Consider the following 27,492-nt stretch of genomic DNA (forward strand, 5'->3'; position numbering starts at 1 on the left):
ATAAGAGCATATTTGCTTGCATCTCACCTCCCGACAAGCAAAACTTGCTTTTTTTCAGCAACGGACATTACCATCCTTTCAAATGGAAGAATATCAAAATCGATCGCTCCAGCGGTACAGATGTTTTGAGTAAATACGGTAATTCGGAACATATGCCGTTATATATTGTCCGCAGCTATCTATAAGTGCTGAATAAACAGTACTGTAGTCGTTACAGTAATAAATTTCAATATCAGTCTCGAAAAACATTCGCTTAATAACTGATTATGTGACTAAAATCAATGTCGAGGGAAAAAAAATGACAGCATTAATTGTATTATTTCCATACAACCAAAAAAACTCAGTATGATAATGTCAGCTAATGAAGGACAACTGTCTCTTGTTCACCTGCAAGGTGAGTGCCGTTACTGTCGTCGCACAGGTGGCTAACTAGCTAACAAATAAAGGAAGCTAGCTAGCACTGACTAGCCTAGATATACATTTGTAAAGCTATGCCCACTCAAGATTAGCTCAATGACCCCAAACGTACAGACACTGGCCAGAATAGCATGCAAAATTAGTCTAGCTAACCAAAGTATCACTTTCATCCGGAGGTAAATCTCAAAAGCGGGACATCAATCAGAAAACTGTGCGGCGAAAAAAGTATTTTAATTCACACTCACCCCACTATCTCCTCCTCACTATGATTTTGTTATTGTTGATCACCCCTGCCCCCCCTCCTCGTCCAGGAAGTGACGCGGCACGCACAAAACCGAAGTATTTTCTGCGGCTTCGTGCAGGAGACTCGACTCCTCGCGCACCACGAACGCCGCTATTGGCTGAGGCTCCAACGCCGATGTACATCAACCAATGAGATGCACTGGACGCCTGGAAAACTCGACCCCTACCGTTTGTGCCCGTGCAGTGTCGCGTGGTTTAACGTACAGCGCGTTGACGTACAGTTTGAAAGGTGCATTCGTACCAGATTTCCTCAATTTAAAAGATGCATGTAGTCGCTAGTTCATCTTCAGGGTTTATGGTAATTAGACCAACTAAAAATAGATCAGATGAAAGTGATAGCAGTCAACATATAGCGTTCTGTTTTTCTAAGTTTTTTTGCATTACAAAATTAATCACTGTTGCATTACGCACCCAAAGTACATTCAAGGCTTTGCGGATGATTTTTAAATTGCGCAATGTACATATTTAGTAATTATATTAGAGAAGTAATAAAATCTAATTAAGTTAATACACCGTGCATAGTACATTACTTACAAAATGAATGTATCACCCTGTTCTTATGGGCGTACTTCGCAATAGTACTAGTAATACATCATAGACATCATAGTGTGACTTTGGTAGTGTGGCATTGAACAAGCCATCCTCCTCAATAGTTAGCATGTTACGCTTTTTCGTGGCAAAGTAGCTCAAAGATTAAATTGTAATATATTTTTTTCTGCACGTTGAAGAAAAATTGTATACACCAGATGGCACTGTAACACAACAGATGATGAGGGCTGTACCCCAATTTGACAAGTATGATGTGTATGTGTATGTATAATTTGTTGAGATGAAAATGTTATTTTTAATAAAAGTACACACTGCACACACGACAAAAACAGATTTTAAAAGAAAATTCTGCATTCAAATTTCAATTTATTGCACTCTGACAGATGGACACACCAAGGGAGGATCTGTAGCTGGAAATGTGCCACACTTGGGGGTTCTGGGAGTCCGGAATATGCTAGATGTTTCATCGTCCCTCTTGCCGTTCTTTTTTTTTTGTATCCTATAGAATGGGAAAAAAACATTAAGCAGGATCATTAACATCTTTAAGTTGACAGAACCTCGACGACAAAGTTTGTTTAAAAATATACTATATGGTCAACTTTTTGTATTATTTGTATTTTCAAAACCTAAATAAAAAATGACTAAAAGCATCCAGTGTTTGCACATTATTATTGCCACCCCCTTGTACTTTTTGTGCTTGGTGAATAAAAGGATTCGGATTATTTATTTATATACCAAATTACCATACTTCCTCTGTTGGGGAGAAATTGCCCACGTGTCATTGATCTTTGGCACAAACTGAAGTGTATTTCGTCACAGCCCGGTCACCTGCAGGGAACAGACATGCTGTAAGGGAAGGGACGTTTGCAACCAATGGGGTCTATACACATGCAAATTACACAAACACTCCATAGATTTATGCCGAGTGAGGCCTGTGGTAGCATGAGCAGTCCACCAGATTGAATTTACATACAATGCTGAAAAATAGTTTTGATCAGTAAGTCTCATCCATTTATACGTCTTGCTTGGCTGACATTATTACGGAATGTCTTGTATTTTCATTTATAGTTATTCACTCAAGTTGAATTTTTCCCCAGCATATTTCCAGTTGAGCACCTTGCTTAGAGGTATGTCAGCTGAGACCTGAATCAGCAGTTGTCAGGGTCATAAACCGGTACTCCAGCCTGGCTTCTCTCTACATGCCACAATCGCCCTATTTAAGTTTGCTTCGCTTGCTGCATTTTCTTACTGGGCAGATAGTAGTCGTACACCTCGATGGTGGCTGGCTTCAGGTGCTCCACCTGAACCTCACCCCTGAGCTTGAAGCTGATTTCTGTAGCATTATTCTGCAACAGCTGTAAATAAACATCGGGTCAAGTACAACACAATCTCCTCATACAGTAAAAGATATGGTAGGGAAAAGCATTAATATTAAACTTGATCTACTCACCTTTGTAAAATAAAGCAACACATGGTTGTTTTCAATTTCAACACGGTCAACCTCCGAAGAGTCCTCCAGCTGCAGAACAAGGGCGGGAGGTGTGAGGAGATTTCTCCTGTTTGTCCTCAGTAATATCCCATGATGTCAGAGATATCCCATGATGTCAGAGTGTATATTATTTACACAAGATACATTAATGACTCATTCGAAGTAGTAATGGAGGAATACATTTAGGATCTAAGAGTTATAAGTCGGTTTCTATGGTAGTAGAAAGGTTCTTTGCTATTGTTCTATTTTTACTCTTGTATTGTCTGGAATACTTTGGAAAAACAAGAGCTATCCTGCGTAATAAGATCCCTGTAATTTGCAAGGGAGGATTCCTGGCTTCAGGGTGTAATGAATTGTTGAACTTCCTGTTTTCATTTTTTAAACTCACTTAAAAGCATTGTTTGGAATTGACACTTTAAGTTCCAAATGTTAGTCAGTTGAGAGTTTAACGGTAACCGAAACTCTTACACATTCTTACAATAATTGTTACTATGCGAAAAGTCACCTGACATGTGCCTTTGGGGTCAATTTGACCCCGGGGTAGTTATCTCTCCTGATGTCTGGTACCAGCTCACCTGCTTCAAGTTTTCTGCCTCCGGGACGAACCCAGAAAGCATTGCCACATCTGCAATCACCATGTCTGTACTGTCTCTTGGGCCGTTGTATCTGTTGAGATAAGGTTTTGTGCTCACGCATCATTCTGAAGTACCAATTATTGGATCTTTAAACCACACACTTCCCATGGGTTGCCAATCTAAAATCGACGCGTGGGGTGTGGCTTCCAGTGGACAGCATCTGCCTTACACGTGGTGCATCCCATGTGGAGCAGCCCCCAATGAAGCGTACATCCTTACTGGAGAATCAGGTTGAATAAGAGGTGCCGTCCACTGCTAGTGCAGTTGCCTTTTGTGGAAGCCGTGATGCTGAAGATGGAACCATCAGCAGTAGGAGGGATGTTGTAGTAGAGTGCTGTCTGAGAAGGAATAGAGGAGGATCAGCAGTAGGAGGGATGTTGTAGTAGAGGGAATAGAGGAGGATCAGCAGTGGTTCAGGCTAGCCAATCACACAGTTTCCTAAATTAATACACTCTGATGACAAAGGTATCTGCTAAATTTTTCAACAAGACATTAATGTATGCACACTACCAGTCAAAAGTCTTTGCACACACTGAGATTTTCTACATTTGCATGTTACTCACTTAACATTTACTAAAATACACTCAATATTATTTGTTAAAGAAATGTGCAGTATGTTCGCCATTTGAGTACCTTTATTAGGAAGAAAATGTCATACCTTCGATTCATCAACAACCTCCTCTAGCAGTTATAACAGCAGAGAAAACAGTTAACTTGTGCATTTAAAGGACAGCATACAATTTGACTTTGTCAAAGTGGTAACAACCTATGGCGTGGAAAAACGTTTCACTGGCAGTGTACATAAGTACATTATTTTACACAAAAACAATGGAAAGGATGGACGTGTATCACACCAACCTGCACAGACACACAGGCACTGCCCTGAGCCTCTATCACACAGCGCCCTGGGATGCTGCGTAGTTCCCTCTCTTGGTAGATTAGCTTGTTGGTTTGATCCACTGTGAAGTGGTGCAGGTCACCGCCGGAGGACTGAACTGTGACTGTGCTGGCCCCTCCTGGGCTATAGACCAGGGTAGCATAGCGGGACAATGCCTGGAGGGCAACCACCGTGTCCTACAGACAAAGAAATCGTCCCACCTTTGCTGTGGACTGCAGATAGAAACAGAGTTGGCAGGGCTCAGCTGATAGCGAAATGGCCCTGTCGGTACCTGCGTGGAGAAGAAGCCTCCTTGTGGGTTCTGCTGCCTCACCAGCCAACCTGCGATGCGGCTGGTGTAGCCCCGGTCAGCGGCGGACAGCTGCGGCCGCCTCAGGACAGCCAGGAGTACATAAGAGGTCAACTCTACTGACAGCGAGGTGGACGCTTCTGAGCTTGGTGGGGACCAGTGAAGCAGGCCCTCTGTGGATGGTACCATGGTTCATTATCGTGCAACTAACATGGGTAAACCGTGGTCCGATGTCCTGTATATCCGGCATCTGTGGCATCCAGAATTTCAGATACGTGAGATCAGACTGACTCAAAGAAGGGAAGGACGGCGCTGAGCGAGTCAAACTCCAATAAAATCAAACTTACTTTCACTGTAGTTGCAGGCCAGGAAATGGAGTTTCTGTTACATTATTCATATGCTTCCAAGATAATGAAGAGTCATCCAACATAATGTAAGAACTTTATATGACTATTAAATAAAGTGGGGTATTACTGAAGGAACAGAGTACCACAATCAAGTGTTCAAGGGCAATGCACCTTTTTGTTACATCCTCACTGGGAAAAACCCTTGTATTGAAAGGCACGAGACAGTGCAAAGCTTATCCACCATAATGAATGAATGAATAAATAAATGAATGAATTAATGAATGATTGAATACTCATTCTATTCTGACTATTCTGGTGGAAACAGGTTGAGTTTATGAACTGAATACCTTACTGGTCAGGCCAAGTGAAGCACTATTTACCATCACTGGAGGCAACAGAATCCAAGTACTTCAGTAGGCGAGCACTGGTGTCTGTCTCCTGGGCCAAGCTGAAGGTGTAGGCCAGTAGAGCAGTTGTGTAGATGTCACTCAGGTTATGACTGGCCTCCCTCAGACATGTCAAGCTCTTGGCTAGTGCTGGGCTCTAGAGAGGAAGTTTTATATATTTGCATCAAAGAAAAATTTATGATTTTGTCAGTCAGGTGGTTGTGGTGATAGTTGACAGTTGATTATTTCTTCTGGTTATACTATATTATCCATAGACAGTGAAGGTTAACATTGCACATTCATTGTTTGTTGAAAATCACGTCCTGTAAAACATTATTCGGTCTTCATGGGGTTACAGCCAAAGGGTTTGAGCACAGTTCTGTGCTTGATTTAACTGCCTGTCACATGAAAATCAGCTCTGCATCAGCAGGCGATCAAAGGGTTAGGGCCCCAGGAACTCTCTGGAGGACCACTTACAGATGCACTTGTATTCAGCTCCAGCATCGATGCTGAGATGTAGGCGGTGAGAGTCACATCATCCATCACACCACCCTAAAAGACCAACCAGTCTACTGTATATAAAACAAAAACTTAACATAATGACATTATTCACATTTTGCATCTTACACACAAATAAAATAATCATATTACCTTCTCACTTTATAAAAACTAAGCATGCAAAACAGGTCCTTTATTTTCAGCTTTCTGTTTTTTTAATAAAGACTTTGTGGTAACACTTTACTAGATACCTTCATAATGCATTATAATGGACAGTATAAGCCTTTATAATGCATTATGAAGGTATTTATAGTGCATTATTGATGAAAGCTTCATAGAGCATTCATAATGCATAATAAACATGGCTATAATGTGTTATGTCTTTTTTATTATTAGTTATAACCGTGTTTATAATACTTTATGAATGCATTATAATGCATTATGAAGGTATCTAAAATGCATTATAAATGGGTGCTTTAAGTAAAGTGTTGCCGACTTTGTTTTCAGAACCATTGAAAAAGAGTGAAAACTAAGGAAACATCTTCATTATCGTTGTTCGTTTTAAGATGTTTCCCAGGGCCTCCTTTCTTCCTGACCTTCATCCTTTTGTTAAATAGGGTCCCCACAGTTTTGAAACAGCCGTCCTTTTTCTGCTGAGACTGCAGCCAGGTTCTCGCACCATTGATCACTTTGGGTTCGACGTACATGAAAGATCGCGCACTGCCAAGTGACCTCATCACAAATGCCGTCAGCCTAGAAGGGAAGGTGCTGACTGAGACGGGTGTTTGTGCTGCACTCAGGCAAGTAGACAACATCACTGTCATGTTAGTACACGTTGCATTTCTTTATAGGGCAAAATACATCTTATTTCTCTATTGCACGCAAGCAAACATTTGAAAATCCATCCATTCTCTGTAACTGCTTATCTTATTCAGGGTCAGAGTCTAACCAGGAGCCTACAGGCGCAAGGCAGGGAACAACCCAGGATGGGCTACCAAACCATTGCTGGGCACATTCACACACCATTCACTCACTCAGACACACCTATGGGCAATTTGGTAACTGCCTCACCACTGCGCCACCCACATTTGAAAATAAGTATTGAAATAAGGTGGAAAAAAGATTCCTTTTGGGTTCCAGGAGTTATTGTCTTTGTAGAGACATTTTCACAAAAGGTAAGAAAAGATGCACACAAATATACACATGAATTCCATTAATGGACTTGCGATCAGCCGTTCATACCAGCTATTCACTTCCGTTCCATGACCAAAGGTGCTGAATGCTCCATTCACATGCAGATACCTCAGCTGCCTCTGGTAGCCTGTTGGTATGAACAACATCCTTTCTTATATACTTGCTTTTAACACTCCTCTTGTTTTGTACTGTTACAAGTGTTCAGTTTTCTGAAGAACCAATTTAATTCCAAACCAAATAAAAGCCCAGAAACCCATTTGGTTGTGTAGGTCTTCCCTTCTCCATCTCACCTCTGCATCTATTCCTGGTTCCTAATACCACTGGGTCACCAAGCTTGTCCTAAATATCAGACAGTGACCATGGCCTACTCTTACATGTGGGTCAGAAGATGAACAAACCCACCTGAAGTCAGGTATTCTCACCAGTATTCAGAAAGTGGGTGGCCTTCTGGAGCAGGATGGGGTCTAGCTGTTGTGTAGCCCTCAGGTAGTGCAAGATGTAGATGTTTGGGGCCAACAGCGCCATGTTCTGCTCCCCACAGCCGTACGGCATGGCGAGCATCCCATCCAAGTTCTGTAACGCTCTGCCCAGGATATCCCCTGCAGAGGAGTGGACATTAACATGAATTTATCCATACAGACTGGGCTAGTTGGATACAAGGTATCCCTGAGAAAGGTCTTCTTTCGAAAAATTCCAAAATCAATTTGAAAACCATTCACTTGTTACTAATAAAACATGTTAGGCAGATAGATTTAGTAAAGACTAATTTGCAGCCTGGATGGATTCTAACTGTGTCCAGGGCTACTTCAGGCAGCAGTGCTCATGCTAACGGTGTTTGACCTTCAAGACCCGAACATGCACGGTCCTCCGACTATGACTGTATTATTCCCAGTGTCAGTGACTGAGTGTGCTCATACCAATCACAGAGACAGTGGCCCGGGCTGAGCCCTCCACCACGTCGGCAGGGAGCTGCAGCATCACTTCCTCGTGGAGGAGTGCACCTGCAGAACATGCAATGTCATCACAGGCATGCTGCTCCCCCCCCCCCCCACACACACACACACACACACACACCCTTCAAAGAAGAATACAGAAACTCCTGAGGCTCCTTTATGGTCTAACTGCCCTTCTAAAGACTACTGCCATTACCTTTGAGTGAGGCCCTTCAACTGAATTACTGAATACAGGTATCCATCGACTTGCATCCGCATTTGGAACGGGGACCACCGGACACAAGTTAATATGGCCATATCTCGATAGTTATAGGGGACAGGTAAGGTATTAATTAAATACAGTACTCTAACATAGACACAGTACTCTATACCAAATAATAATGTAAATATAAACCACAACACTTTATAATGAAAAGAGATTGCATTTATATTTCACCAAAAATAAGGTACGAATTGCACTATGAAATCAAAAGATGCATACGGTAGTAAACAACGGGAGCTGAGAAAGAACACGGCACCTGAAGCTTCAGTGAAACATTATCTTGCACAGTACAGTAAGTTTGTTTGTATGTAATGAAATAGCACAGTGCAGGTGCTGTATCTCTCTGCTTATTGTAGCTGTCCATCACATACACATTACTGTATACATACTGTATTACAGTTAGATATGACAGTGGGTCATTATACAGCCGGCAGCGCTGCCCATTCAACTGCACCTGTTACACTAAGTGATAGATACACCTGCTAGCGTCCTACTATGTCCACTTTCAGGAAACTCCCCATCAGTTTTATTACTTACTATGGCCCTCAGACGTAAATGTGGTCCAACGCGCCTCGACAGGATGTAAGTCAACAGATACCTGTATACTGAGTTGCTGAAATATGTCACCATATCAATAGGGTACATTAAGTCATTACAATATGTGCCATTTGTGAGCAAGCAAAAAAAATGCCAAATGTGTCTCTTACAATGGAAAGAGACAAGCAAGTGACTCGGATGGACTGCTTGAGGACATTCATGGACTTCATGAATCATCTGCACATGGAATCCAGCCCTGACTATTGTCCTACCATTTGGACACAGACAGATCTCCTCAGTGTTCGGATACAGTGTCTTACCCTGGGGACACAGCAGCCAACCGTGACTGACTGTCTTTTCAGTTCCTTCTGCCTGGAAATGAGGGGGACGAGGTGAGAGCGGCTATGAACTGCGGAGCAAAAGCTAAACAACAGCAGAGCTGTATGGTGCATCCATTTTGACATAATCTCTGGCAAAACCGTAAATTCTGGAATTCCATGTCCAGACCACTAAAGCTATGATAATACTACGTATATTACAGAATAATGCAATTATATTCTGAAACCTCAATTAATTAAGCATGTACCCTGCAGTCCTTCCACACTGCTTAGAAAACAGCAAAAGTAGATGGCAAAGCGAAATTATGACAAAGGTGACAGTTGCTCACCTTTACCAACAGGCTGCGAGTGATGGTGTCGACACGCCCCTTCTCTGGGACGCTAACGATTTCGTTGTCACACACGGTTTGTGACTCCACTGCCTCCGCCCTCACGGTCACGTTCACGGACCCTGGTCGGAGGGGGGGGCGGGGAGATTTGTGGTATCACACAGCATTAAAAACACTACAGCAACAATTCACTTTCTATGGGGGTGGGACCTGTCGAAACTTACCGATCACAGAGGGCACCAAAATCCAGCGGAAGGTCTTCCACTGGCAAACACAGGTAGAGTATTGCTCTGTTGTAAAAGGCTCCAGAATGTAGTTGGAGGAAGGTGCTGGAGTTACAGTCACCTAGGAGCCAGGAAACATGCTTGGAAATTCAGTCTCCATTATACGATGGATCCCCCCCTCCCCAATACATCTCCTACTGATATTCCGTATGATCTACTCTTCGGCATAATCTACACAAATCAATTACTTATACAGAACCACACAGATGAAGGACTGCCACAAACGTCAATATGACAATAATGGAAATTTAGTTGATTCATTAATAGAGCAACCTCTGCAGGTAGTTCACCTACCATGATGCACTTGGGCTCATAGTTAACGACTGTTGCCTTGAGCTCAAAGCGCTCCCCACGGATTATAGAGTGGGGCAAAGTCAGCTCTACGAAGAAGGGCTGGAAGACAGTGAGCGATGGGGGGGTGGCCAGACCCAGACCCCCCTTGGACAGGCAGAAAGCCTCCGTCTCCCAAGAGGTGATGGTGTCAGGGGTCGTGAGATGAATTACAGAGGAGCCAGACTCCCTACAGATGGGGAACAGGTACATGCAGTCACACAGGCGTGTTCAAAAGCATCCATATCAAAGTAGACACAAACTCACACTTGTGAGATACCAAATCAGTACCTCAAGTTTCAGTAATCTTAAGGTTCACCTGTGGTCTTCACTTACCCCACCTCTATGAGGTCCCAAACCCATGTCTCTGGGAAGAAGATGCGCGACTTTTCCATAGCAACGGACCCTGATGCCCCAACAGCATATCTCATATATGGAAAGTATTCCAGAGTAAACTCTCTCCCCAAAAATTTCACACACTGTGGTCGCTCCCGGAAACTGCTGACAATCTTCAGACCCATTTCCTAGAAACAACCGACACCAGAAACAGGGTGACTTAGCAACCTGCGATATCACCCTTTGCTTTCAGACGTTGATCTTTGCATAATGGATTCTGCTGTATGACACAGGAAAAGCACCATTCTCCCAAATAAAATCAACAGTTACAGACCCAGATGGCATTATCCTAGCAAATGATTATTTGCAAATTGACTTATATGGCTGTCGATATACCTAATGAGAACACAGGGTCAGATAGCTCCTGGAGCAACAGAGATTAAAAGCCTTGCTCAAGGACCCAATGGTAAAATCAGTTTATCAACCATGGGACACGAACCAATGACCTTATATTTTTGGGCACAGAGTCTTGACCCACTGAGCCACACGTCTCCCAAAAAACCCACAAACATGGGGAGTAAAGGCAAACTCCACATTCAGAGCCGGGAGTGAGACTCAAATCCCCAGCTAAGCTAAGCATGGTACTATGAGACTGCCACCTTACCTTAAACTTTCTGATACTGGCCTCTGAGATTCCACTGACGTATTCATCCTGTACAGAGCGGGCGGCCCTCACAGGTAGGCACTCTCTTCTTTCCCCCCAAATCATATGTGATCTTCCACGCTCAGTAGCAAACTGTTCACCAAAGACCAAAAACACCAAAACAAAAATTTGTACAGCCATCAGTCTCCTTACGTCAAATTGAGTAAGAGTTCATCGTGCTTATGTACATTAGTAAAATTTATCAAGAGAACACACGTAGCAGATGTAGCAGACATACAGTACGTGGCAAAAACCAAAACAAACTTATTGCACTGCCAGGTTTAATTAAATGTGTGTGATATTGTATCTTACGTTATACAGTATATTTGACCTCTGACCTATAATGATCAGGATACGTCCACATTTAGGTCCTCACTTCCGGGACGAACCCGGAGGTAAGTCGATGGATACCTGTATAACATGATAACAACATAGGGACTCCAAGGGCATGGGGAAGGTCATACAAGGCAGGCTCAGCACCTACCTTCTCTACATTTAGCCTCTTGTCATCCATCAACAGCACGCTCTTATCCACCACAGAGAGGCCACATACAGACCAAGGCTGGGCTCTGAGCTGCAGGTTCACTCCCTCCCCTGGGACAGCTTGAGAGTGTGAGAACTGCAGGGAGACCTGGAAAGCGCGCACACACACACACACACACACACACACGTGTTTACAGTATACACACGGTAAAGTAACACACAGCATACCCTCAGACAAAGACAGAAACACAGTCAGATTGGCCCTCTTCCCCAGTGCATGAAACGATGTAACACACACACACACACACACACACACAATACCTTGTTTCTGAAGCACTTTTCTGCTTTAAATCTCATATTGTTCGCAATCACAATCTTGCTAGGAAGCAGAGAGTAGACAAGCACTTCTCCCCATTTTCCAAAATCAGGGGTCACTTGCACTGGGATGGATGCCTCCCCCTTGGTCACTGTGACAAAGTGAGTAAATTACTCTTCTCATCCTGTAAGAGGCGCCATCAGCACTGAGGCACAGCAGTAAACTCACCACTGCCTTCCTGCAGTGCAACTGGAATACGACCATGGGAGGTAATTCCTTCGTTGGACAAGACCTTAAGAGGCAGAAAACACGCTCAATGCAGGCTGAGTTCAAGGGAGCAGCAGTTACTTAAAGTAATTATATCAGTGCATGAGGAAATCTACATTCTTTAATGCCCCTTGTGAGTCTAAAACTGGTTGCTAGTTGATGTAGACAATAAAAATGAGCAAACCCATGCTTTCGCGTGACTGGCACGTGTGAGACTCATCTCAAATACTTTGCCATCAGGAACTAACCAGGTAAAACAGGTCCAATGAGCCACTTTTGGAAGTCTCCTCGACTACGACGTACTGAAAGCGGAGCTGCTGCTCTGACCAGCAAGGTAAAGTGTCCTCCACTGGATCTATGGTCAGGGAACTCTGGGGCTGTGGAGGCTCTGTAGGTCCGACGGAACTGGGCTTCCACAGAGTGAGGTGTGTGTAGGAATCATGGAAAGCGAGATACTCCATTCCTGGAAAGCTCTCTCCCTTGCGTATGCTTCCCTGCAAAGTAAACCAGCTACCTTAGACCTCACTGGCACTGAAAAAGAGAGTCTTTTTGAACAGGGGAGAAATATCGCAAGGAGAAAAATTTAAGCCAAAATATATATATATATTTTTTTTAAATCATTCAAGGGAGAAGAACTTACATGAAGTGCATTTGACTGAGACCAAATACTTGTGTTTATGGAGAAGGAAGCTACACCATTGCTATCAGTGGTAATATTCTTCGTCCAGGAATAATCAGATAAATAAATTTTCATATTGGCGATAGGCAAATTCTTATAATCAACTGCTTTTATCTGAAAAAAGAAACAAAACGCAGATATTTGCTTGTACATTTCCAAAGGCACTGGATTATTCTCTTTAATCTTAAGTCTTTTGGAAAACTGAGGGACAGCATTAAAATCCAGCACCAATTCAGTACAGAAATAAAAAACTCTTATTGATATACTTATAGCCTTTTGGACTACAAAATCCATGAATAAATCAGAAATGTGGAGTCCTTGGAGGTGTCAGCATTTGTCTGATGTTCCAAACTTACTTTGCCCTCAAAGGTGGAGTTGTAATGGAAAACATTGGGCGTGTCCACAAACGATAACTCTCCGGCAACATTATTCAGGCTTATCCGACCTGTTTTTTCTAGGAAGATGCCTAGAGAAAGAAACTCATATTCCCATAAACACGTTTCCTAGCACTTCTCCTACACCACATGGAGTGTAACCGTACCCTCACCTGTTCCTTCTTCCTCTAATTTTATGGTGAATTTCAGCGACTGTACAAAATCATCCCAATTCACTGAACAAAAATGGGACACGCTGAAGCGGTGGAAGGCACAGCCCATTTTGTTGACCTGAGGAAATAAGTGTATCACATGTTCAGAAGGGAGAGCAATGTTTCATTCTGTAGCAATCTGCAATTTGGAGTGGTTTAAAGATAGAAGTTAGTGATCATCATACAACACATACAATACTTTGAAAAGTCTTATGCGGTTTAGGATGTTTATCTGAGTAGCAAGTGTTTATTTGCTCAGGGAAAAAAAAAACACATTTTAACATCAGAACCAGAGGTGGAAAGTTCAGTTCCAGAAAGTACAAAGCCAGACCAAGGTTTTGTTTCCACCGTCCAGCTGAGTATAAAGAGTCACAGTCACAGAGCACTCAACTGGTTGGTCGCTTGTAGATAAAAGCTTCTCCTGAAACAGCCAGTACAGTCAGTAATAATTGCATATAAATGGTGCAGAGATGTTAATCCAAACACCTTTCATTTGCTTATCCTGAGTGGGATCATATGGAGGCTGTGAGCCAATCCCAGGCAGCAGAACACAAGCCAGGAGTATATCCTGGACAGGATGCCAGTCCCAGGATGCAAGGCTCATAAATGCACACACTATGGGCAATTTAGGGATGCCAGTTAGCCTGACCACCGGAAGTGTGAGGCACCAGGGCTAGACACTGACCCACTGCACCACCTAGATAAGTTAATTTTAGTAATATACAGTTCATGTATACCCTCAAATAAGAACAGAATGATGATGTCAGAAAGTGAGATTATGTGCATATGCAGAACATAATTGACAATGATGAGGCACTTATTGTGCAGGTTTCCCACCTACCTGAACGTCTTCCATCTGACAGACGTCAGTGGCATTTTTGTCCTCTGAATAACTGTAAACTTCTCGACACAACTTCAGCGAAGCTACGCCAGCCACAGGCTTCCCATATGTATACCTGAAGAAATGCAGCAAACCCAAGTTTTCCGTCTGACTTCCTGAACACTAGCTGATGCTTTGATTAGCGCCCCCTCGCTACCTTGTGTGGAATTCCTGTGTTACCAGCTGTTTCTCGTTGTTCTTAATTAGTCTGATGTATTTAAGTCTATGTTTGAGTATGTTTCCCCAGTTCTGTCATTAACTTCATATCATGTCTGCCTGTTCCGAATTGCCCAGAATTAAATCTTGTGTTTTCCCCTATTCCCTGAGTCCTGCCTCTGCTTCCGCGGTCCGTGCCTTTGTGCAACCGTGACACAAACAACAGAAGATCTCACTCACTTGCCACACACTCCAACCTCAATCTCCTTTTCCAAGACATTGACCTCCTCTGGCACTTTCAGGTCCACCTGGAACCTTGGTAAAACTAAATACAAGTACCAGATGAATGAAAGTTAGTTTGTTCTGAATACAAGTTTCCTCTACTGCTAATTTGACCAGCTAATAATTTAGCAGCATTTTTTATAGACCAGGGATGTCAAACTCCAGTCCTGGGGGTCCAGAGCCCTGTGTAGCTTAGTTCTTTCCCTGTCCCACCACAAATGATTCAGCTCAAGAGCTGTGTAATTAGCACAAGGAGTCATATCAGGTGCATTAATGAGGGGAAACTCAAAAATGTTTGATAACCCTCGTAAATATAGATGTAGGGAACCTGGAACTGTTGGTCAAGAGGAAGGGTAGAGACTTATGGAATCCATCAGGCACACATCTGTCAATTAGACTCAACCTTTCGCTATAAAACACACCATAGTCTTGAACCTTGAAATTTTCTTGAACGTGGCCAGTCTGGCTCCACACGGAGAGTCTGTACCGTCCTGGGTTTGCCTTAGAATTCAGTGGGAAGGACATCTGCAGAATTCTGCCATTGTTTGTGGTGTTGACCCACTGGCCAATTATATGCCCCACAGGAGACTGCAGGAGAAGGCAGAACATGAGGATTTAAACTCCAGAATTTCCACCTGTACATGAAATGTACTGCAACAATTATGCGATAAGACTTATTCTTAAATACATCTAAAATAAAACATAAAAATGTTTTAAATTAGGAAAACCGTTAAAATGTAAATGTATGATACTTTTCTATATGGATTGTATATACAGCTCTGGAAAAAATTAAGAGCCATGGCAAAATTTTCAGTTTCACTCATTTCTCAATTTATGTATATACACTTGTGTAAAATATACATTTTTTAGAAAACTCCAGCCTGATTCTTCCCTGCTTCTCATTGATGAAGGGCTTCTTCCTTGCTTTATGGGACTTCAGTCCTGCTTCTACGATCCTGTTATGAACTGTCCTAGCAGTGCACTTCACACCACTTAATGTTTCCCATTCTTTTTGAAGGTCACTTGAGGTCATTCTCCGATTTATGAGACACTGCCGGATAAGGTGACGGTCATCTCTGGCATTAGAAAGTTGCTTCTGCCCTCTATCTGGCTGGTTTTTGGTAATTGCCATTGTCTCCTGCTTCACCTTATTCTTGTGTACTGATGCCTTAGAACTTTGAGCCAGGAACCAGCCTGTGCCTTTTACCAGCAGAACCAGGATTAAATCAAGATTTAACAATGCAGATTTTTTAAAAATATAGAGTGGTCTTTAAATTTTTTTCCAAAGCTGTATATGTATGCTTTTTCAACTATTTACTCAATAAAAACATCAAGTTTACTGGTTCAAGCAAGATTCCTATATGTCTGTGTAATTAGTACTGATCAAACACTAATGGTACAGCGATGAAACCATGATACTAGTTTAAAATATCATTATTCCTATGACAGTTTATTTTCAATTTCATGACTGTTCTCTAAGTTGGGATCCTCGTCTGAGTATCGACAGACCAGGTGACAGACCCGTGACCTTCCATGTTTTGGACAATTGAGGTGTTATCACACGTTTCTGATCCATGAGCTTGTGTTGTCACCATGCAGCCTGATTACCTGTATCTCCACGCGGTCATACTGCAGAAAAAAGGAAACAAGCAGACAAGAGCCCTGTTAATGGCTGTACCCACACTGCACCCCTTGAGAAACTGGGCAATAACTCTGTACTTTCCCACAATATTTAGCTTTGTTACCTATTACATTTGTTAAGCTCTCAGAGGTCAGATTCAGGGGGGGACAGTAGCGGAGGGTGCCATCACCTGTCTACACCCCCACACTGAGACTTAAATCTTGGACAGTGCAAATTAGGACTTTGCCATCTTGTTAATTTGACTTCCTCTGCCAGCCCCTGGAGGATGGGCTCCCCCTTTGAGTCTGGTTCCTCCCAATATTTAGTCCTTTTAAGTAGTTTTTCTTTGCCACAATTGCCTCTGGCTTGCTCAATGGGGGCTTTGGGCAGGGATAATGTAAAGTGCTTTGAGACAGTGTAATGTTGTGAAAATGTTCTATACAAATAAAATACAATTGAAAGGTTTGGCTACAGTGCAGCCCTGACAAGCTGCGTCACCTTAGGCTACAGTGCAGCCCTGACAAGCTGCATCACCTTAGGCTACAGTGCAGCCCTGACAAGCTGTATTGCCATAGGCTACAGTGCAGCCCTGACCAGCTACGTCACCATAGGCTACAGTGCAGCCCTGACCAGCTACGTCACCTTAGGCTACAGTGCAGCCCTGACAAGCTGTATTGCCATAGGCTACAGTGCAGCCCTGACCAGCTACGTCACCATAGGCTACAGTGCAGCCCTGACAAGCTGCGTTGCCTTAGGCTACAGTGCAGCCCTGACAAGCTGCGTCGCCATAGGCTACAGTGCAGCCCTGACCAGCTGCATCGCCATAGGCTACAGTGCAGCCCTGTGACCAGCTGTGTCATCTTAGGCTACAGTGCAGCCCTGTGACCAGTTGTGTCGTCTTAGGCTACAGTGCAGCCCTGTGACCAGTTGTGTCGTCTTAGGCTACAGTGCAGCCCTGACCAGCTGCATTGCCATAGGCTACAGTGCAGCCCTGTGACCAGCTGTGTCGCCATAGGCTACAGTGCAGCCCTGACAAGCTGCGTCGCCATAGGCTACAGTGCAGCCCTGACCAGCTGCATCACCTATGGCTACAGTGCAGCCATGTGACCAGCTGTGTCGTCTTAGGCTACAGTGCAGTCCTGACCAGCTGCGCCGCCTTGTCCTCGATTTCGGCCAATGTGCTGAGTAAGCCCAACTTTCATTTCACTGTCATTTTCAGTCAGAGGCACCGGTCAATCACCTTTGAACACCCACGCCTGTTTATTCCCAGAACCAGGCCTGCCACAGCCATTCCCCCTGTCACTATGACAAATAAACCCTTGAATAGCCCAATGTAGTGCAACTACTGCAAACAAGCCATCCTTAGCATAGGATAGTGCTCCCCCAATACCATGAGGCTGTGATTTGTCAATAATGTTTCACCTAAACCTAGCCTTGAAAAAATTGGGATAAACGAGAACAGCGCATTGCACTTACAAGTTTGAGATTTAAGAAGCAATCCCTGTTACTTACCAGCTGATTGACAGGATTCAAATTCTCATCCACGGTAAATATACGGAAATGCACTAAAAAGATGGGACAGAAAAGGGGGGCAAACATGAATTTATCACAATATGAGTAAATTACATAATACCCAATGTTATAATTCCTATGTTAACCAATGCACCAATGGTGAAACGGTGATATCCATTTAAATATCGCTGTGCTGGCCAGAATTTTTCATACTCAGCACCAACACTATTTCTCACTCGCCTAGTATCACTCTCAGTGTTTTTCACCAAACTGATTAACGCATAGCTATGAACAGTTTTCAAAATGCACAAATTACTGTCAAACGATTGTGCAAGAAAGAGAGCGAGAGAGAGAGAGACAATGAGGGGGAAGGGTCACCTGTCTGCCCTTGTTTGTAAACAGGTTTATCAGTCCGAATGAACGTTAAGAAGGACATGGGTGTAAACGTTACGTCGCTTCTCTTTGTTATTTGAAAGGACGCCCCTTGGACTTCCACCTCAATGCTCTGATGAGAAGCTACCTTCACCACTGGAGCCTGCAGTTGTAGACAACAGGACAAATATTGTTATATAATAGTGCTTATAATCCACAGATATTGGCGTAATTACACATAAAGATCACAAAATAATGATGTCTTACTACGATGACTTATTACTAGACTACCATAAGGAGTACAGGCAGCGTAGTCTTTATAAAACACGGGGGGACATATCGCCCTCCACCCTCACCACACCCCACCCCCAGTCTGGTATTTGTGATTCATATCTAAGTAGATGGTTTACCTGAAAGAGGAAACATTCATAGAAGTCTTGGTCCATCTGTTTGAGAAACAGTGTCCTCTTCTGGTCATTGTGCGTCAGTGCGACAGTCAGGCTTAGGGACTCATTAGGGGAAAAGACATGGGCACATACTGTGGCCTCAGAGCCCCCCTGGATGGTACCTGGGAAGGTTACCCAGAAAACACTACAAAAAATACAGCATAGGTTACTGAGCCTTCAGACACACAGTGAAATTAGCAGAACTGAATCAGAGCTAAGACTGATTTATTGAGGATTTATATCTCACAGTCTAAAATGCATTCAGCCAGATAAATGAATTCGTAAAGAAACAGCAAATACATTTACAGAAATTGTCATTAAGCATTGATATGACTAGCACAACCCATATTTTCAAATAATACATTACAATATAATTTTATTCTGTTTAACTTAATATGTTCAAATAGCTTTGTAATTTTATTGAGTAAGGGGTGCAATTGCACCCATGGTAAAATCGCTGCTGATAAGCTTTCAGACCTTAATGATATCAAGGATAAATCTCTCTATATATTTTATTTGAGTAGTTGATTCTCTGCTTTGCTATTTCCATTAAAAAAATACTCAGAATCAAGGTTGCACACGCCCATTTAGCAATCATAAAATCACATCAGAATTAAACGATTGCAACAGGAACCCTGGTTTTTTGGTAACATTCAATTTTAACTGTCAGCTAAAGGTATGTATAACTATACGCAGCCAAAGGAGACGATGCATTTCCGCGCATGTGATGTTTGAAAAACTACAGGCAAGAAGTTCTGTCTTTTATTTACTTACGGACTTCTGGTTGCTTGACAGGCGACGAACAGAAGACAGAACAGGATAGCTACTTTAGACATTTTTAATATGAGAAATTTCAGGGACCCACGAGACTGGCGCTGCTCTGGTTTAACAGCCGTGTCTGCAGTCTGGTCAACCTTGCACTTCTACAGTACAAATAACTTCTTTACACTGTTGACTGAAGGATAACATTACGGTCACTGACATGCCTTATCGACATCTGCTACGATAGAGGTAATGATCTCTGATGTGCTATGCATCTTTCCTTTGACTTATATCTTTAGATATGCGGAGACTTCTAGATCCTACATGAATGGTAGCCATACCTCATACTGTTAAGGAAAGGTACCATAACATTAAATTGTCACTGAAATGCATATTTGGTGTGGCAAGTAAGCAGTTATTCCAGTATTAGGACACTCAAGCAAGCTGTCATAGCTGAGATGTTTAAGACTGTCTGTGGTCATAGGTATCGTTACGACCCTAGCACTTGAAATCTTCGCGTTCAGGACAATTTTTTATTAAGGTCACTCTCCCATCGGCACAATGAGAAGAGAAGACAGAAAAAAAGCAGGGGAATGAGGTTAGACAGGTAGCACTAGCTGTTACATATGGATGCGGGGTGTGATGAGGGGGTTTTATTCGGGTTTTTACCTCAATCCAAAAAAATATTTTGCGCCAGAAAATTGACGAAGCTCTATTATTCTCAGTTTTGTAGGTGAGTGCCATGATAATCATTGGATCACTAAGATACAGGTAAATGTGTGGCTACTAAAAATGGATGAGTAAATTATTATTGTGGGAGTGGCATGGTGGTGCAGTGGTCAGGATTGTTACCTCACACCTCTGGGTCTTCGGTTCAAGTCTCTGTGTGGAGTTTGCATGTTCTCCCTGTGTCATCATGGGGTTTCCTCTAGGTTCTCTAGTTCCTCACCCCAGTCCTGTCTGTGATTGCCAGGTGGTCACTGCTCCCTGGTGCTGTTGGGTCAGAAGTTGTACACCCCTCAGACCCTCCCAGAGGCACCATAAGTTCTCCAAGTATGGCTCCCCCACACCCTCCAGCTCTGGGGGTGGCCTGAACAACAAGTCCACTAGGGTGTGTCCCTGGTCACTATGCAGCTCTTCCGGGGCAGACCAACATGGCAGAAGAATTCCTTTATGAATGATTCCATGGCTTTTTGGCCATGATTGCTGCTCTTTGCTCTCTGATCTGGAACTGTGTAAAATATTCTATAGCCGTGAGGACATAGAGATACCTGGAGTTGCTACAGAGAAATGGACTTGGGACAACCAACCCCTTTCCATCGGTGCCCCCACCTGGTAGGTCTGGCACTCTGCACTGGCCGCTTGGTCTTTTCTGGGTGGTGCACATATCACAACAATAGACAAATACTGTGGTGTTCCGGCTGCAGCCGGACCAGCAGAAACAGCTCTGCAATTTCCCAAGTGTCTTTGCTGCCCCAAAGTACTAGATCCTGTTGCGCAACGCACTGCCAACAGGACCATGGGTCGAAGGTTCCAGGGCAGTAGCAGCTACAGTGGCTGTTGAGTGCTGTTTAGGGACACGCTTCTGAAATGCCCCCCACTGGGAGTAGAAGGCTTTGGTTTCTGGGTCCAGCATGGAGACCTCCGTCCACTGTGAAATCGTTGTTAGAGAAATCGGAAACATGGGTGAGCGTGGTCTTAGGTTGGGTATGCGGGGCCAGTTCAACCTGCCAGTATTCACTTCAGAGGTCTAAGGGCGCAGTGTGTGGCTCAGTGGGCTAAGCCTCCGTACCAGTGATTGGAAAGTCGCTGATTCAAGTCCAGCCACGGCATGTCTGTGGATCCTGAAGCAAGACCCTTAATCCCTGGGTGTTGCTATGGGTGGCTGCCCATACAGAGAGCAAGTTGGGGGAGGCAAGAAAAGAATTTCCCCACAAGGATCAATAAAAAGTATCTATTATGATTATTAAACAACATTGACCTGGCGATGTCATCCAGTGCATCGTTGATCCGGGGCAGCAGGTATGAGTCCTTCTGGGTCATGCTGTTCAGATGCCAGAAGTCCACACAAAAGAACCTTCTGCACATGGACTGTCCAAAGGTTCAAAGCTTTTGTGAGATAACGACTTACATTTTTTAAATGAAAACCAAAACAGGAAACCTCTTTAGGGGCCCAAATATTGTACTAGGTGGGCCGAACAGGCCCATGGGTCGCCATTGGCCAACCTACGATATCGGGCCGTGCTGTGGCTTCTGGAGTTGATGATGGGTTGGTTTCAGTGGTAGTGCAGGGCATGTATAGTTTACCCACCTATTTTTTTACCTCTACACAATGGGTCATAACTATTAATTAAAATAAACATACAAAAAAACAGCATTTATTATGCTAATGACAGCTAATGCATTAAATGTTATTTTAAAATCTATTATTTTATCAACATCACACTGAATGTCCATGTTCAAAATTATTCACCGTCCCAGTTTACCAAATGACACAATTTTAGATGGTTTTTTGACTAAACTTCCAACTCTGAAAGGTTCTACTGCATATATTTATAATCAAATTAATCTTCTACGTCCCCGGCCCTTAAACTATATAAAATCACTATGGGAGGAAGACTTGGGAATGGCAATTTTTGAGAAGGTCTGGATAGAGATTTTAAAGTGAATACATCCAGTGTGAAGTGGTACACCGTGTTTATTATACCAAGGCTCGTCTGGTATAATGTGTGATAGATGTAGGCATTCTCCTGCAAACCACATATGTTCTGGCTTTGCCCGCCCCTGTATAGCTATTGGTTTCAACACTCTGTCAGAGGTAATTGGAGAGAAAATTGAACCTAATGCATTGTTTGGGGTTGCCTCTTCATTGTCTTTCCTGTCCAAAACCGAAAAAGATGTTCTAGCTTTGGCCACCTTATTAGCTAGAAGACTGATTGTGTTGAACTGGAAACCTACAGTACCACAATGTCACACCAGACAGCTATTAAGTGGTTGCTCTAGTAAATTTGGGGAAGTACGGGGTCCATTGTTTCATTTTGTTAGGAGGACAGACCTCCAACTCATTCCTGACTCAAGTGATTGAGACAGCTTGGAGATGTGGTGATGTCTGATTATGAATGTCTGTAGCTGCATTGGTCTACCACTAGCTGACTGATGTGTGTGGGGTTTTGTGTGTGTGTGTGTGTGTGTGTGTGGCTGTTAGTTCTCGTAAGTTGTTTAAGTTGTTTGGGTATGCAAAATATTTCCCATTTTTATGTGTTTTTTATATAAAGACAAACGTATTCTTTAGAAATATTTATAATTGTTTGGACACAATTGTATATGTTGGCAAAACCCAATAAACAAAGTTAAAAAAAAAAAAATCATCGTCACTATGACCGGAAAGTGGACCGTTCTAAGTGGCTTTCTGTACAGGGGGGGTGGAATCTAGTCCAATCTACAAATAAATCATGTCCGTAGCTCATTACAAAAGGTCTTAATATTGAAGGGCATGAAACACACAGGCGGAGAACACAACCACATCCTTCCCTGACCGGATATCTCCGGCTGGAAAAATTATCGTATTTCAGCACTTGCAGCTCCCAGTTGCTCACGTCTCATTTGCCGTTATAAAACGGTGCATCCCGGTTCCCGAAAAAGGACCAATTCTACATCAGGTGAAACGTTGTATTTTCTTATTATTGTGATTTAACTAAACACGTTTACGAGGACTACGAATGACATAACCTCTGGTTTATATTCAATGCAATGTTAGTTAGATATCGTCGGATGTATTAGTATTATTGCATATAAATGTTAGCTGCAGCGTTTGATGCAGTATCATAAAGCGGTATCATAAATGCTGTTCGCTGTATTATATATGCAATAAAACGCTCGAGCATTTATGTAATCGTTGATTTTTCTGAAAATAACTAAAAAGCGTATAATTAGAAAATTAATAATTTCCTTAACATCTAGGGATCTAAGGGCTGGTCTGTCCTGGAATGTTGCAAACAAGACCACCGATGTGATTTTCATATTGTTTTCGTTTTAATTGGCCTTCGCAATTTTGTAGTTTTTCTCCACCATTCTTAGATGTGGATTAATGTTTTAATCCACGGATATTGCATTCGGTATTATGATAAAGGGTTTTTTTGTGTGTTTTGTTTATGCAGGTTTATAATTTAAAGACTTAAAGCAATGCTCTTGATCTGTCCCTGGACCAGAGGGCTGAAGAAAAGCAATATGGAGTCCTGTTTGTCTGCGGTCGTTTCTATTTTATTAGGTAAGGTGAAAAGGTATATGGCTGATGTCACAAAAGCAATTACATGGGAATTCTTCCTTGCATGCAAATATATCACACAACTGTTATAAACCAGAAAATTGTAATGATGGGTTTGATGCTTCAGTTTAAGAGTACTAAGTGGTCATGTCTTTATATTTTGATAATTTTGATAATTGATAATCTACTTTTGCCCTTTATTTAACAGTCTCAGGTGTTGGCGCATGGGTAATAGGGAATGTACCAAGAGGCCCGCAAATGTTCCCCTGCATTACCTACTTTGAGAGGAACCTGAGGGTGGACTGCGAGTTCCCACCCACATACAAAACTCCTGGCCCCTACTGTGAGTTCAAGCAGGACAGCAGGCTGGCAGGCAGCACCCGACCTGGGGCCCAACCTTTGCTCGACCTGAAGAGGAGGGCAAATGTCAGCCTGGTGAACCCCACCTTGTGCCGTCTCGTCTACGCCCGCCTGCCCGGCACCTCTGACGAAAAAGCCTACACCTATACCTGCCGGGTCATACAGGGTGATGTAGCCCTGGAGAATAGCATGGCATTGCACCCCAGTGAGTAAATGTTAGCATGCAACCGCAGCCACATGTGACGAGCTGTTTATGTCTGTCATTCATACCTAAAGTATATCACTGATTCAGTTCTAACTCGTTATAATGCCAATTCTGGATAGAAATTCTATTGTTACAAGTTACAGTGTGTATTTCTGATACAGAAGTTCAACATTAACGAGATAAAATGTATATTATTGATATCGGAAATTCAGTTTCAACTAGTTACAATGGCAGTTCTTGATGTTGGAAATTCTATTTTAGCTAGTGAGATTCAAAATGTTTTTCTTATTTATTTCAGTGGGAGTTGGAAATGTATGTAGATAAAATACCAATTTCTGATATCAGGAATTCAGTTTTAACTAGTCAGAATGCCAGGTGGTGGTACGGAAATAAAATTTTGAATTAGTTGAAAATCCAATTTCTGATACCAATAATTCAGTTTTAACTAGTTAATTACTAATAAACAATAGTACAATTGACGTCCTGATATCAGAAAGTGGTATTTTAACTGGTTACAATAGAATTATGTCTAGTTAGAACTGAATTTGTGATATTCTCTGGGTATGAATTAACCCTAAAACGGCTCGCCATGGGCACACCGTAGCCTATGAATTTAAACTTGTGGCCCTTCAAGGAGCCACGATGGCTTCATATTTTAATGCATATTGTAATTCATTTTGTTATTCATCGAACTGATTCACCATTAACGTGCAAGCCATATCAAAGTTAAGGTAAAGGTTACCAAATTCAGGGAGAGCTTGCTTTGTTTCTGTAATTGATGTTTGGGATGTCACAGTATAGGTGTCAGACTCTGATTGTCTGTTTTGTCTCATTTCAGGAAATGTTCCTGTTTGCTCTGCCCTAACTATCCAGAGTACTTCAGGATTCCTATTCATTGCGATGTCACTTCCTGTCATTCTGGGATTTTTGACTGCATGAAAACAAATGTGCTTTTGCCTTTCTGGATTGGAGGAACATTCCCAGGGTCACACGCTTTACACAGTTCAGACAGTCTGTAGAGGTTTTTCATCTGTCATCAAAAAAACAAGACTTTTTAAAATCCTTTTACCAAAGTATATTCAGCACAACTGTCACACTTTGGTGATTTTTCTTCCTCTTTTATATGATTTAAAATTTTAAATATTCAGGAGGGGTAGGACGGGAAACCCCCGTGACCCTGCTTAGGATAAGAAGGTACAGAAAATGGATGAATGGGTATTTTTCAGGGACAATGAGATTATTAAGCAGACCAATCTCTCTTGATTTGCTCTACACACAGTTTTACGGATACATATTTCAGAACAATTTGTGCTGAGACAATAAGGTTTATATCTTACACACACGATAGCAGCACACATCCATCCATTATCATAACCACTTAATCCCCACTGCGGTCGCGAGGGGCCCGGAGCCTATCCTGGGAACAACGGGCACAGGCGGGAACCAACCCTCGGCAGTCGCCAACACACTGCAGGGCGTGTGCACACACACACACACAGGGCCAATGGACTGTGGGAGGAAACCAGAGCCCCCTGGCAAAAACCCACATGAAGAGCATGCAAACTCCACACAGAAAGGACCCGGGACCGAACCCAGGACCTTCTTGCTAGGAGGCAGCAGCGCTAACCACTGCACCACTGCGCCACTGCACCACCGTGCTGCTGCATAGCATGTATTTTAAACATTTTTGAAATGCAGTCCAAGTCCACTTATAAGTTAAATCTCCACCACTAAGAACTCTTTAATTTAGCACGTAGTCCATGCACCATTCACAAATTCTAGAAAGTTGAAGCACTGCATTCTAATAGGAATATGACGATATCATACCATCACTATATACTATATGAAATGTCAGTTCCATCCAGAATGGTTTAACGAGGATGGATATATATCAAATATTTAATTATGTATTATGGTTTTGTTTTTTGTAGATTTTCAGTTAGATACATACATGAATTTATCTGTCATTTTATGACTGAGACCTGCACTTAAAGACTGGCTTTCCACAAATAATGCCAGTCCCTTATACAGTGACTCATTCTAATTCCTAGATATTTCAATGAAAACAATTTTACAACATTTCTAAAATTTGGTAGGTAGACCGGTACAACTTTTCTTTTTGATAACCTGTTCTTTTTTTTCTAACCTGCAATATATTACTTTCAGCTGCTGTGTGGTACCTTTAAAGACTGTAGAAATTATTCAGATCAGTGTTAGGAGGCGTGATTGTAGCGGAGTATTAGCTGAAGACATTTGTAATCAGTATTATTTGTGATGACATGCTGCTTTAAATCATACTTGCCTGCATCACCAAATATATGCAGAAATACAATGTGACATGCCATTTGCCTATTGCACATGTTTTAAGTGCCTGATGGATTTTATTTAATTTTTTGTATTTAAGGCATAGCTTTATTGTATGGGCACTTAACCTTCCACAGGAACAGCTAATGTAATCTGCTTGCACCGCATGGCTTTGGTAGTGCATCTGTTCTGCACAGATCAAGCATATCTCTGAATGGCTGAATGTATTGTCTATCCTAATAAATAGGTCTTGTATGGGTGAATGTATACAATTCTCTTAGCCATCTCTTTGTAAAAAAAATTAAAAATACGGAAATAAAATGTACTGTAATATATAGGTATAAATTCAGCCTCTGTGTTTTTCAGGTTGCAAGGATTGGGGTGATGTGGCTGTTGACTGTGAAATGTGACCTTTCAGAGAAAGATGGACCTTGTGTTCAGCATGTCATTAAGAATGTGCTATCGCTGTTGCAGTACACCTGAGCAACCTGTGGGTGGCACTATCTACTGAACTGTGAATGCAGCTGGAGAGCGTAGCTGAGGATTTCCTTACAGTTTCTCCTGCACTCTCCTACTCTGAAAAAAGACAAGCCTGTCTGGCACTTGAGTAATATGTAAGAAATCATCCAAACTATCACTCAATTTCCTTTTCTGTGTTGACTTCCCCAATACTTTGCATCACAGAAGCACAATGCATTAATAGTATTTAGATTTGAAACCTGCAGCCTTATCAAGCAGCTTAAGAAATTCTTTAATATCATTTCAAAGTATTGATACTTGGTTGTTAGCACCATTTTGCAGAAATGCTGAGTAGGAGATTGAATCATGGAAACCCTATATGAAAAAGGACTTTGTAGTACTTGTGGTAGACAATTTCAGCATAGCATTTAGATAGAACTTGCTGGATGAGATCCGAGAGC

General features: G+C 42.4%; 2 protein-coding genes and 1 long non-coding RNA gene across 3 annotated transcripts in view; 1 reads left to right on the forward strand and 2 right to left on the reverse strand.

Annotated features, from left to right (window-relative positions):
• The window catches only part of tecta (tectorin alpha), a 42,214-nt gene extending 41,358 nt beyond the window's left edge, over positions 1-856 (reverse strand). Inside the window, exon 1 of the mRNA XM_023805330.2 lies at positions 663-856. The gene's annotated coding sequence lies outside the window, so the exon portion shown is untranslated. The remainder of the gene's footprint in view (positions 1-662) is intronic.
• A 739-nt stretch (positions 857-1,595) lies between these two features.
• On the reverse strand, positions 1,596-17,928 carry LOC111840466 (alpha-2-macroglobulin-like). The gene is made up of 32 exons (XM_072702018.1): positions 17,860-17,928; positions 16,335-16,355; positions 15,149-15,314; positions 14,685-14,769; positions 14,250-14,364; positions 13,370-13,487; positions 13,179-13,288; positions 12,784-12,936; positions 12,392-12,637; positions 12,105-12,168; positions 11,882-12,027; positions 11,562-11,708; positions 11,039-11,170; positions 10,375-10,562; positions 10,003-10,228; positions 9,649-9,769; positions 9,425-9,546; positions 9,078-9,129; positions 7,923-8,006; positions 7,428-7,604; positions 7,054-7,132; positions 6,408-6,564; positions 5,791-5,865; positions 5,308-5,470; positions 4,563-4,753; positions 4,252-4,467; positions 3,613-3,731; positions 3,334-3,424; positions 2,720-2,788; positions 2,519-2,624; positions 2,013-2,097; positions 1,596-1,768 (listed from the first exon to the last, which is right to left on the reverse strand). Exons 3-31 carry the CDS (start codon positions 15,249-15,251, stop codon positions 2,048-2,050), a joined length of 3,705 nt encoding a protein of 1,234 aa, XP_072558119.1. The 5' UTR covers positions 15,252-15,314; positions 16,335-16,355; positions 17,860-17,928; the 3' UTR covers positions 1,596-1,768; positions 2,013-2,047.
• Positions 17,929-22,867: 4,939 nt separating this feature from the next.
• LOC140579492 (uncharacterized) lies at positions 22,868-24,046 on the forward strand. The gene is made up of 3 exons (XR_011983493.1): positions 22,868-23,098; positions 23,597-23,706; positions 23,912-24,046. It is a non-coding gene; the product is annotated as an uncharacterized lncRNA (long non-coding RNA).
• The last annotated feature ends 3,446 nt before the right edge of the window (positions 24,047-27,492 follow it).

This window comes from Paramormyrops kingsleyae, chromosome 18, assembly GCF_048594095.1.
Source record: "Paramormyrops kingsleyae isolate MSU_618 chromosome 18, PKINGS_0.4, whole genome shotgun sequence".
NCBI classification, from domain to species: domain Eukaryota; kingdom Metazoa; phylum Chordata; class Actinopteri; order Osteoglossiformes; family Mormyridae; genus Paramormyrops; species Paramormyrops kingsleyae.